The following is a 12033-nucleotide window of genomic DNA, read 5'->3' as shown; positions in this document are numbered from 1 at the left end:
TAAAATATATGTCCAAAAATTCAAGTAAAGACAACATTAAATCATATCATGAATGAAATTCTTATGACGATGCCATGATTATAAAAAAAACATAATAGGATATTTAATTACATATATTAAAAAATTATTATTATTTATAATATTTAATTTTATGACTATTTTTATCTAACAATTCCTTTCAATAATTTTATAATAAAAGTATTTTTTATATAATAATAGAATTATATAATATAATATTATTAATTTAATTATATTAAATTAATAAAATACAATAATGTGGAATAATGCTTGTTAAGATATATATTATATATATTTTATATAATATTATAGTATATATTATTTAATATAATATATATATACTATATATATTTTATAAATAATTAATATAATAAAACTATTACAAAAAGTTTAAAGGATCAAGGTACAAAATTAAGTATATGATTTGGTGAAGTAAGGCACATAATATAAATAGTAACATATTATAGATCTATAGGTAAACATACGCGCGCGCGCATATATATATATACATACATATACACACACACACACATATATATACATATATACATATATACTATATATATATACATATATACACATGCATGCATCCATGCATACATATACTGAGAGAGACTAGATGGACTATATTTCTCATGGGAAGAGAGGACATTTACTTTTCTCGACTCCAAAATTAATATTAGGGCATCCAAATTGAAGGTTCATACTATTGATTATTATCTATACTACTAAAAATACCTAGAAATAAAAAATAACATATTATATTTGTCTCTAAACTATGCATTATGTGGTTGCAAAGATGAACAGTTAAAATACTAGAATACTATGTTTTTCTATGACCTAATCAACAAATATCTATAGTTTTTAATTTATACATGTTCTTTTTTATAGAAATGGTGGAAAAAGCTCTCCTATAATTTATACTTGTTTAAATATATATAGATCGTGATCAATAAGGTAAATTATCAATTTAAATATTTTACTATAGTACCCTCACCCTTTACGTGAGGATTGGGGCAAATGAGGGGTTACCGGTTATGAAGCTATTACTTAATTATTGCATAAGTAAAACTAGAAAAATCTAAGATGAATAGATAAAGATAAGTCTTATGGAATTGATTAAAGATTGTATAGGACCAAGGGTACCCTCAGCGAACCATCGAAACAATCTTATGATCCTTTAACGAAACTCACTATTGGAAGGAGCAGATCCTAAGGATGGATGTGTATTATGCATGCATTCAGACTTTATTCCATGACTTTAGGTCAAAACCTTCAGCTTGTTATTTAAGGTTCAAAGGTGGTAGGATTTTTCAGAAGGTAAAAGTAAATCAATCTTGATTAGAAAAAAAAATTTCAAAAAATTCAAGAAAAAATAAAAAAAGATGCAAAAAAAGTAAAGAAATAAAAGAAGTGAATAACCACACTAAGAAGCAATGCAATTCTAAAACAAAGTTGTTTATAAGCATGGAGTGATGGTTAACATGGATAAAGTAGTACTTTGCAAGATGTAAAGTAGTGCATGAAGGATGAGAAAGTAGATAAAACCTTTTTTTTTTTGGTACAAGGGCGGCCCACACCCGACGGGGGTGAATGCAATCAAACTAGTAGATAAAATCTTGATTGATAGATGGGTGCCAAAGTGCTCCTATCTTGGGTGCATCCTATGGGTCTTGTTGCTAAAGACTTCCCTTGGGCTTTTTTCTTGTTTTCTTGCTTGATTAGATCTTGATGAATTGAAAAATTCTTGACTGCATACTAAGGTTTTGAAAAGGGTAATGTTAGAAAGAGAGCTTTTCAAGCTCCAAGGGGTGTTCTTGTCTAAAAAAATCCTCCCCTAGCTAGCTAGAGAGAAGGGTATCTATAATTGACATTGGATGATTGTAAAAGGTTACGATCAATCCTGTTGTGTATGTTTCCTATTGCGATCACTACGATTAGTCCAAGAGTGAAGCTATGATTGACATTAGGATACTTGCATAAATTTGAGTTGTGAAAGACTAGGATTAATCTATGTGAAAGAGAGAAACCTAAAAGCTAATTTTAGCTTAAAGAGATAAGTGGCTTAAGGCTTAAGTCGATTATTTTTATTTATCCTTAAATTAAGTAAAAAATTGACTAAAGTTTTTGAATCTATCCTACTTTTGAACTTTGAAAAAAGAGGGTTAGGATGCTGATCAAGTGAAAATTATGAACACTTGGAATAAATATGTAGAAGGAGAACTAATCAAAGTTTGAGTCAAATCTAGGCTGGTTTGTTATAGTTAAGCCTTATTGACTAACCAGTTTGACCCTAACAAAGTTGACCTAAGTTTCATGAGTATATGGATTAGCTATTTAATTGAAAGAAAGTTGTCTGTAAAGACAATTCTAAATTTAAATGCCTTATCATATAATATAGGATATTAACATAGTGAAAATTGTTCATATTTTTGTCCACATGATGCATAGTTCAGAGGCTACCAAAATGTATGATTTTGGTTTTGAGAGATTTTTTGTAGGGTAATAAAGACTAATATGTAGATCTTCATCTTAAATGTCCCATTATTGATGGCTAAATTTGAGTAGATTCCTTATCTTTTAAAGAGAAGTATAGTCCATACCTTTATAATGTACGAAGGTAGGTGTATATATATCCATATACATGTATGAGTATATATATGTTATAATAAACTCATTGTATTAAAATATTTGATAATAAGACTAGCACAAGCAAATATAACACATAAATCCACATTCAAAAGTAAATAAAATAAAAAATTATACCAACCCATGAAAAAAATAAAATTATTAAAATAAAATATAATACGAATAATGATAATGTACTTTTTTTGTGGAGGCAAAACATACTGCTTTGCACTTGGTCAAGATTAAGTCAAGAGAGAGATAAATAGCAATCGATAACTAAAGTATATTAACAAAATATTGTTTTTTTGGAGGAACTTAATGACGGATCCTTATATGGACCAGATTCTAACAAAAAGGTCTTCTTGACTAACATCAGGTCCACCTAGAAAAGTTTTTTTAATAGCCAGTCCCTCTGAAGCACAGAGGCCATGGTTTGGCGACAGATGGGAGAGGGGCTGGAAATTAAAGTACCACTCAACAAGGCCTTTCCTTACACATGGGTCCATGGAGGGACCGTATGTTAAATTATTGTTTTTTTATATTATTATTTCTGTTCTGCTAGGACTCTTATCTTCTCTTCTTTGCCTTTCTAATTCCTCCCTCATCTTCTGCATTCTTCCCACCAAACTTAGAAGACTCTCCAATGTCCACCGTCATTGCAGTAGCTACCTCCGACTATCATCCAAATGTTGGCATCACATATCTCTTCATTAAATTACCTTCTTCTTAGACATTGATCTCTTACTCTCATCACCAGAGTTCATCTTCCCCAGCCTCCCATCACTATTCATCACCGGCTTGTATATACAGGATAACCATTAGAACAGAAGGGTACAAGGTGATTACAAGATAAAAACTTTTTTTTTCCTGATGTATAGCTTCGGTTTTCCTAAATCATGCTCTTGTAGGAGGATTGGAGAAATGAAAATACAAGTGTTAAATTACCAATGAGAAGGCCATGTCTGTTATTCCCAACCTATATTCAAGCGCATCAACTGGATAATTAAAAATATGAGCATCAAAAGATATGGATTTCCTGATCTTCCAAAAAAAAAAAAAAAAAGTCATCGCCAGAAAAGATGGAAGGCCTCTTTAAAAACTTGTTCTTTTGGATAAACAAAAATATAGAATTTAAATAATAGCTGAAGATCATGTCCCAAAGTTTATAAGTCATCATATAGCACTTTATACTTTTTTGTATTTGAGCAAATTTTCTCTATATGATTTTTTTTTCCTGCTTAACTATCTCCATCATTTATCTCAAAAATGCATCTTGATTGAATTTTTCAGGACCAAGCAAAGATTTACAGGAATCCTTATTCTATGGCAGCTGCAGAGATTCCAATACCATCTAAAAAGCCATAAAGCTTTTTACAAGCAAGAAGCAACCTTTTCCAAAGCTGGTTGATGGTAGAAGATGATTCCGGTGATGGGTGGTGAAGCCTATCAAAGCTCAGGAATTGAAGCGAAGAGAAATGGAAGAGAAAACTGAGAAGGAAACTGGCCAACAAGAAACAAAGAGAGCGATAATAGAAAATAACCTCTCTCTTTTTCACAGTGGTAACTGGTTGTCATCATTTTTCTCTTCCATCTTCTACTTTTACCGGATCAAATCCCTAAGAAAATCTATACACGTTTCACAATATCGCAGTGATGAGTACAGCATGCGACGCACTCGAGCGGGTGCAGAAAGAATACCTCATGGATGGCAATGGTTTTATGGGTTCGTGTTATGATAGCAAACTAATGAAGTATGGTAAATATGCTATATATTTGTTTTGAAAGAGACCTACGTATAAGAAGTTTTATTCTCAATCATTTTGGGGACTCGAATGATATATTTGTAAGGGAAGAGTAAGTGGGAGGATATTAAAATATCAATAAATATCATATATCCCCATTCACTTCATTTTGGAGCTTTTCATAAGTTAATGACTGTAAAACTATTCAAAAATCACTTAACATATAATAATGAAATACAATATGATGGAGGTTAATGGTAAGGAGCAACACTTCAGTAGCAACAACATACAGGTATAGAATCACTAGTATAGAATACAAATAAGGAATACACACAGATTCTATTCAGATACACTAGTATAGAATCACTAAAGTCGTTCGGCCATCCTACTGCCAACTGGTGATGGATTAATCTATTATAGAGACAGAGAAGGTCCCTTTCTGGTGTTGCTACTCAGAGCCATCATTTCCATCCCTCAGTCACCAACGTTGTAAATTTGGGCACCAAATCACAGGGCATCCTTTAATGTTGAACATTATCAATGACGTAGGAAACTTCATCTAGTATGCAACCAAATTAATGGGGTAGAGGATTAGGTAATGGAGTTTCCCTTTCATTGTTAAATGCTTCCACACTTACTTGGTAACCAAGACCAACCCCCACTTTTAATCGACCTTTCTACACAAGAACACAGGTGAAGGCTTTACCCAAAACATTGAATCACCAAAAGAAAACAAAGGTGTGTGCGATACATGGTGACATGCAATTCAACTTTACCAATGGGGTGGGGCTCAATGGGGCCTGTTAATTTTGGTCTTAGCAGTCAATCCCTTGTAGGAAAAGGCATCTACTCCACCTGCTCACTAAGAAAATGGGACATGGTTCTTTGAAAGCAAGAGTATGATTACTAAGAGGTCTACTCTTAACAAAGAGACTGTGACATATGTTTATAAAACTTGCCCTCATGTTGCTCGAGTGGGATTGTGATTGATATCATTGTTATTGGGAAATGGCAAGCCTTCAACTATTTTGGGTCCTTCCCATCATTGCTATACTTTTTGTTCTCTGTCTCTTTTCTGGACATGACACCCTCTGTCAACTCTCTAACTGCCTGAGAAGGCATGTTTTCCTCTCTACTTTTTCTCTATCATAGTTGTTAAAGTTATCTAGAAGTATGGGTTAATTCCAAGCCTCCTTAATATACCTGAGAAGAAATAATCTTGGTTTGCACACATATCTTTCTTCTGAAAATGGAGAAGGTACAAGTTCAGGGAAAGAAATGAGAGAAATTTTATGAGCAGGTATCTTTTGGGGAACTTCGATGTTTCTTATGGTTCCTTTTCTCAAGTTGGATTTCTCAGCTCAGGGATGATAGATGGACCTTTATCCTATGTCTTCTTTGTGATATGAACATATGTCTTCTCAAGTTGAATCTCCTTTGCTTCTTCTCTACTCCCCTATCATCCTTATCTTCTCTGTATAGAACTCCTCTTAGAGTACCCTTCTTTATTTCCTTGATAGAAAAGAACCAAGGGAAAGAAAACTTTGCTAAGGTGTTCATGCTGGTTGAGATATTGGTTCGTATATGAATTGGGCACCCATTAATGTGACATTTAAAATTGCATCTTTTATTATCCGATAAAATTAAACCAATAATTTTCAAGATATTAGCAAGTTCAATCAACATATTGGTTCGGATTATTTAATCTTGTTATTGTTATCTCAAATGAATTTTTGATTTGTAAATATAAAATCAAGGTCTAGAAAGACAACTGAACTAGGTTTTACTATATTGGTTGATATTGCAATATCTTGGCCCCTTCAGATTCTCCAATCTTCCACCTTGGCCAGTATAAACTAATCTCAGTTCATCTCAGTGTCAGTCATAACTGATATGGCCAATACATCAGCTTTTAGAAACCATATTTTTCCACCTTCTCCAAAAAAAAATTTCTGAAAAATGTATAATTTAAACCGAAATCTTTTAGCAAAAATATTTCCATTTCTCATTCTCCTCCAGGGTATATATTATTGGAAAGGTGGTGGTACCAAGCACCATGGTTTTCGTAGGCAATCCATTGAAAATGATCTCTGCATAACTAATTGAAGGCATATGTTGCAAGAAATCAGATGGAGGTAACATTGCGGCTGAATCAAAAAATAAAAAAACTAAAGGAATCCTACTTGACCATGAGAAAAATAATAATCTTTTAATTAACACTACCATATCAAAAAGAATTCTACATAATGTTTAGACAACTTGCATGCAAGATGACTTAGCTATGATTCTTTGTGTTTTCTTTAGCAAATAATTATGCATTACACATATCTAATGTAGAAAAATATTGCCATCCGTACATGGACATGAATTTAAAATTCCTAACAGACATTGCTATTGTTATTATATATCAATTACCATGATCATTATGGTTATATATATGTTGTCATATGACGCTGTTATTTTTATCAACAAAGGCGCATAGATAGAGGATCTAGAATGGATAAAATTAGGCTAGAATCTAGAATTGAAAAGAAGCAAATGAAAAAAACCCATGGAAAAAGTAAGAGAGAGGAAGAATAGCAGCACCAAAACCCAAGCCAAGTATATATAAGCATTTGCGTGTGTACACATACAAGTGTGATAGTATCTGCATAAGATATGCACTGCATTAATGTCGATCAACAATGCATGCAAGCACTATTAACACTGATCTCAAACTCCCCAGAAATATGAAAGAAAAGAAAAGAAATGGATAAACGATATAATGATATGGACGTATTGAAAAAGATAAAAATAATCAAGCAAACTCGGTCATAAATGGATCATCAAGCAAGAGCTCTGGCCAGAAGGAAAGAGGACTCCCAGTCCCGCCGCAGCTAGAGGTGCTGCAAGCGTCTCCTGGGTTGCCGGCCGACAAATCGGTGAGTGGAGGAAGAGACGAATGAGGTGATATTAATGGTGTTCTTGGGGTGCCACTCGGATCTCCCTGGCTTAAAAAACCGAAGTTGGATCCTTGGATGGTGTCACTGCTCATAATAGGTTGGACGTCAAAAGAAGAGCATGGGATGTGGAGATCTGGCAATTGGCTGATTTGGCTCTGGCCACCAATACTTTCAATAGGACTTGTGGTAGGGACGTCTGAAGCAAAGGAAAGCACCTGTAGGGGGCTCAAAAGGCCGGTAGGATCCATGTCACTGGTGGTGATGGTGCTAAGGCTATTGGTGTTGGAGTTACTAGCCATGGCTGCAGCTGACTGGAGGAGGTACTGGAAGTATTGAAGCCTTGCAGCCCGGACAGCCTCAGCCTGAAGGCGCGCGGCGGCATGGTCATCCCAGGGGTGGGCATCGACGAGCTCACGGAGGTTGGCAAGGGCAATAAGCTGGGGGAGGGTGGCGAAGAAGTCGGTCCTCGGGCGGTGGGTCATCGGATCAAACCCCATCTGGATCAGCTTCTTCTTGAGGTGAGTGTTCCAGAAGTTCTTGATCTCATTGTCGGTTCGGCCCGGGAGGTTCGTCGCAATCGCCGACCACCTACACGAACCAAAAAGTTTGGCTTCCATTAAGATCAAAGATGGCTCATTGGAGATTATAGAGTGAGCATAGTAGCATGCAGGGAATGTGGAAACATACTTGTTGCCGAGAATAGAGTGAAGATGGAGGATAGTTTGCTCTTCTTCTTGGGAGAATTTGCCTCTCTTGATGTCTGGTCTCAAGTAGTTGGTCCATCTTAGCCTGCAGCTCTTGCCACATCTATTGAGTCCTTCAAGAGGAAAGATAACCAATATTTAGATAGCTGCAAGAGAGCGAGCGAGCGAGCGAGAGAGAGAGAGAGAGAGAGAGAGAGACCAGCATGCTTGGGGAGAGCTCTCCAGCTGCCATGGCCATTCTCCTGGATGTATTGGACTAGTTTCTGGTCTTCTTCAGGGGTCCAGGGGCCCTTCTTGAGGCCATTCTCAACAGAGCTGGGGGATCTTCCCATGGGTATCCTTCTGGGAGTGGTGGGGTTTGGGTATTGGTGGAGGCTTATATATGACAGCCTTCTCTGCGTTACCCTTACCTCGCCACCCACCAGAACTATGCTTCTTCATTTATACACTTCTTGGGCTTTGTTTCCTTGGTTATTATAGCTTATGGAAAAAGACTAATTAGCCCTCTTAATTATTAACATTTAACGCTTTCTGTTTTAAGTTCTGAGTGGAACATTGCTTGTACATCCGCACGTGCCCTGCACACGTGCAGTGCGAGGACGGGCACATTACGGACGGCTGTGATCCTGCTAATTATGTAATAATTCAAAAGAGGTAGTAAAGTGTTATATATTTCAATGCATGGCTAATATCATGCATCTGGACGCAAGGAGCATTTCATGCTACGTATTTTTCTGAGATATCTTATGCATATATAGTTCTCACCCTTTAGAGGTTTTTTCTTTTAAGATTATATTCCTAAATGTGAGTCCTTTACGAGCATATTATATGTAAATTAAAAGAAAAAACGAAATCTCCAAATACGGAGAAGAGGAAGGGGTTTAGATCAAAAAAATTGAGTTAGAACTGCATAAGTTGTTTGACCACTTGTTAACTCAAGCAAGGTACGTACCTCCTAGAGCAAATTTCAGAAACTAGAATACCGACCATGAGAAATGAACAAAGTTTACAAAAGAAAATGGTTATAACTTGAAAAATAAAAAGTAGTCAAAAGAAACATTCAAAAATTAAAATCCAAATTAGCATAACAAAAAATTCTCGGCATGCTCTCAATTACATAACATGAATCACAATAATCATCTGCAATCTGGTTCTAGCAGCACATATATATGCATCATTTATAAACCAACATGAACAATATTTGCAACCAATCATTTAATCGACGGAACTTCAACAGCTCTTCACGGATGCCGGACTAAGACCTGTCTAGTGTATTAAATAAGAAATACACTTAGAATTGTAGAAAATTAATTCTGCTTTCATGCATTACAACTAACAAGGTTCATGCCTACTTTCTTTCTCAAATATAATTGTAAGTTTGTTACCTATAATTTGTAGCCAAAAAGGTTATAAGAGAGCACATAAGATGCAGCCTCATCAAAGGCTACAAGGGTTAGCACATTAAAGGGAGACAACTGGAATTTCCAAGGAAAAGCATCGCCGATTGCAATGTCCTATCACGAACACTCCTAGGCCGTCATCAGCTCCATTCGGAGACAGCGAACGTAAATGGGAGAAGTCCACGTGTCTTGGGACGTGAGATCAGAAACCCTCCCCATGCACGCAACATAAGAAAAGCAAATAACCCTCGTCACCACCCCCAACCATCCCCCTATTAATACACAAAACCTTCTCTATCAAGTTTCAAAGCCGCACGACGTCCACACGTTAGACTTATTCTGCTTTGCATGCGTACATAACTTCTCACGTAGACACGCTTTCCTTGTCTCAACCCAAAGCCCACGTAAAAATCCACTTGGGAAATCAAAGATGGTCTTCCAACTATAATCTGACGGCTGGCAACTCTTTCTTATGATCGATGTCAAGCACTATATTAAGATTAATCGAACCTTAGTTTTCTAGGTAGAAACGACCGTACATTGTTTGATAGAAACATGTATTGACTCTAAGACACAGACCAAGAAGATAGGTACGTAGAAAACAACCCACTATAAAGCTTTGAAATTGAGACTATTGAATCATCTTTTCTAGGGATTTCTAAACTACCCTCCATGTACTCAGGGATATGTTACAACACAAGCAGATATCATAGGAGAGACAGTGCACCGTTGCAGACCGATCCACCATTCATACTACTGTGAGAATAGATCTCAGACAGTCGTCTTATTACACCATCAATCTTTACTAATCATATAAGTACATCTGAGTATATAATAAATGGTCAGGCCGTGATGATTGACTTTGGAGCTGCAAACAACAAAAATAGATCAAAATTTGAGATTTCCATGTCATGCCTAACAATGTAGCAACTTTATATGCTCAATTATACAATAAATGGATAAACTTAGGTCCGCTATTAAGAGCTCATTTCTAGGCTTGACATGTCAAAAAAATTTGTCAAGAATCGTATTAGGTTATATATTTTCTTACTAGGTATTATGATCATGGGGATAAACAGATTGGTTGGCAAGAAGTTTCATGTGCTAGCTCCTTGATATTATCATCTCAGAAGCCATGTATAGAGTATCGAACGATTAGGTGAATGAATACTGTCATCGACCATATAATAATGTTTGTATATAGACCCTCCCAGCACTCTTAGGATTACAAAGAGCAGGCAAAGAACTGATTTCAAAGGAGCCAAAATGGTAGGGGCTGCACCACTTTGGGCTTACAGACATCTAAATTTAAAAGAACGAGAACTGCTTTGATGACCCCACATTGCCCAAACAAAATGCAGCTTGCAAGGAAATTGTTACAGCAAAATCGAGCACTGTTATGTTCAACAGACAAACACCATGCACCACTAATCAGCAGCTCACACATGTACATTTAACATCAAACTGAAATGGGACCCAGAGAGATCTGAAAAGAACTCGTGGGTGATACTGACTCATTGGCTGCCCATTGTTCTGAATTTGCTGTTGCTCTCCAGCAGCTTATCCACTTCTTAGGAGGATGGGTCCCGGCGGCGGTCATTGTTCCACAGGGACGTGACAGTTTTCCCACTCCAACCAACCACTCCTCTCATAGGCTCGAAATTATACGTATAATTTTGAGCAACTTGTTTTCTTTGGGCTGAACAGGAGTTTACAATGATAGTTCCTAATTCACAGCCAGTTGGCCTCCAAAGGTTTTGATGGGGGATATGCTAATATTCCTCAAATCTTAATGATATCCTCTCCATAATTTGTCATTCCCAAATGCCATATTCCCTAATTTTTCCTTTTGGTAATAATGTCTCCTTCCCTCGAAATAAGGAGTACAAGGAGTTTTTGTTAGCAGGGACAACAGCTACAGTTATATGAGATCACTTTGTTCAAAGAAATGGGAAGGATGGAAAGTTCCCAAGGGCACTTGGTAACAAGAGGATGTGAGAAATATAAGTTTATAACGGGGCTAGGGGGGTTAGACATCATAGACTCACATAGATGAGAGTAGTTGGATATGAGAACGACTGGTTTCACACGGGTAAATGAGAAAAGAAGGGAATGATATGATACAGTAACAAATATGTAAGAAAAAAAACAAGTGCTGAACCAAATCCCTTTTTAAAAGCGTAAGTGTTTTTGGACTCTCTGCTACAATCATGAACTGATTGGGGTTGGAATCTATTTCAGAACTTCATGCTATTGCCAACAAATCTTAAGATCTGAATCAGGTAATAGTGACAACAATGTGATGATGATGTGTGACTAGAGTCAAATTGTCACCAACGAACCAAAAGAATAATTAATCCTCAAAAATAGGAATAGTCTTTGATGAGCTATATGCAGCTTAGGCTGCAGAATCAGTTTAGTCATCTCGAATCAAATGCATACCATCAGCAGTAATTGCAATAATGTTCATGAGATTGAAACAAGCAGATGGTGACACCCTTTTTGACAATGTGGCAGGGTTAGCAACGGAGTTGGTGCAGCCAACAACCAAAATCTCCTCCACCACCTTGATCAATCCCCTCAATTAGGACATTCTTCA

General features: G+C 36.2%; 1 protein-coding gene across 1 annotated transcript; it reads right to left on the bottom strand.

Moving 5' to 3' along the window:
* Positions 1 to 6965: 6965 nt before the first annotated feature.
* Positions 6966 to 9664, bottom strand: LOC103716128 (transcription factor MYB93). Its single transcript, XM_039127781.3, has 3 exons — positions 8234 to 9664; positions 8018 to 8147; positions 6966 to 7918 (listed from the first exon to the last, which is right to left on the bottom strand). Exons 1-3 carry the CDS (start codon positions 8364 to 8366, stop codon positions 7186 to 7188), a joined length of 996 nt encoding a protein of 331 aa, XP_038983709.3. The 5' UTR covers positions 8367 to 9664; the 3' UTR covers positions 6966 to 7185.
* Between the last annotated feature and the right edge of the window lie 2369 nt (positions 9665 to 12033).

The sequence above is a fragment of the Phoenix dactylifera genome, chromosome 7, assembly GCF_051530095.1.
Source record: "Phoenix dactylifera cultivar Ajwa chromosome 7, Ajwa_hap1_PhDact_Kaust_v1.1, whole genome shotgun sequence".
In the NCBI taxonomy this organism is placed as follows: domain Eukaryota; kingdom Viridiplantae; phylum Streptophyta; class Magnoliopsida; order Arecales; family Arecaceae; genus Phoenix; species Phoenix dactylifera.
This window is presented reverse-complemented; position numbering and strand designations above follow the sequence as displayed.

Bases quoted from the DNA above. Each gene is read 5' to 3' on its own strand.
- LOC103716128 (XM_039127781.3), bottom strand. From the start codon at position 8,366: ATGGGAAGATCCCCCAGCTCTGTTGAGAATGGCCTCAAGAAGGGCCCC. The intron at 8,148-8,233 runs GTCTCTCTCTCT...TTCCTCTTGAAG, and splicing joins AGCTCTCCCCAAGCATGCTG to GACTCAATAGATGTGGCAAG. The intron at 7,919-8,017 runs GTATGTTTCCAC...TGGTTCGTGTAG, and splicing joins CACTCTATTCTCGGCAACAA to GTGGTCGGCGATTGCGACGA.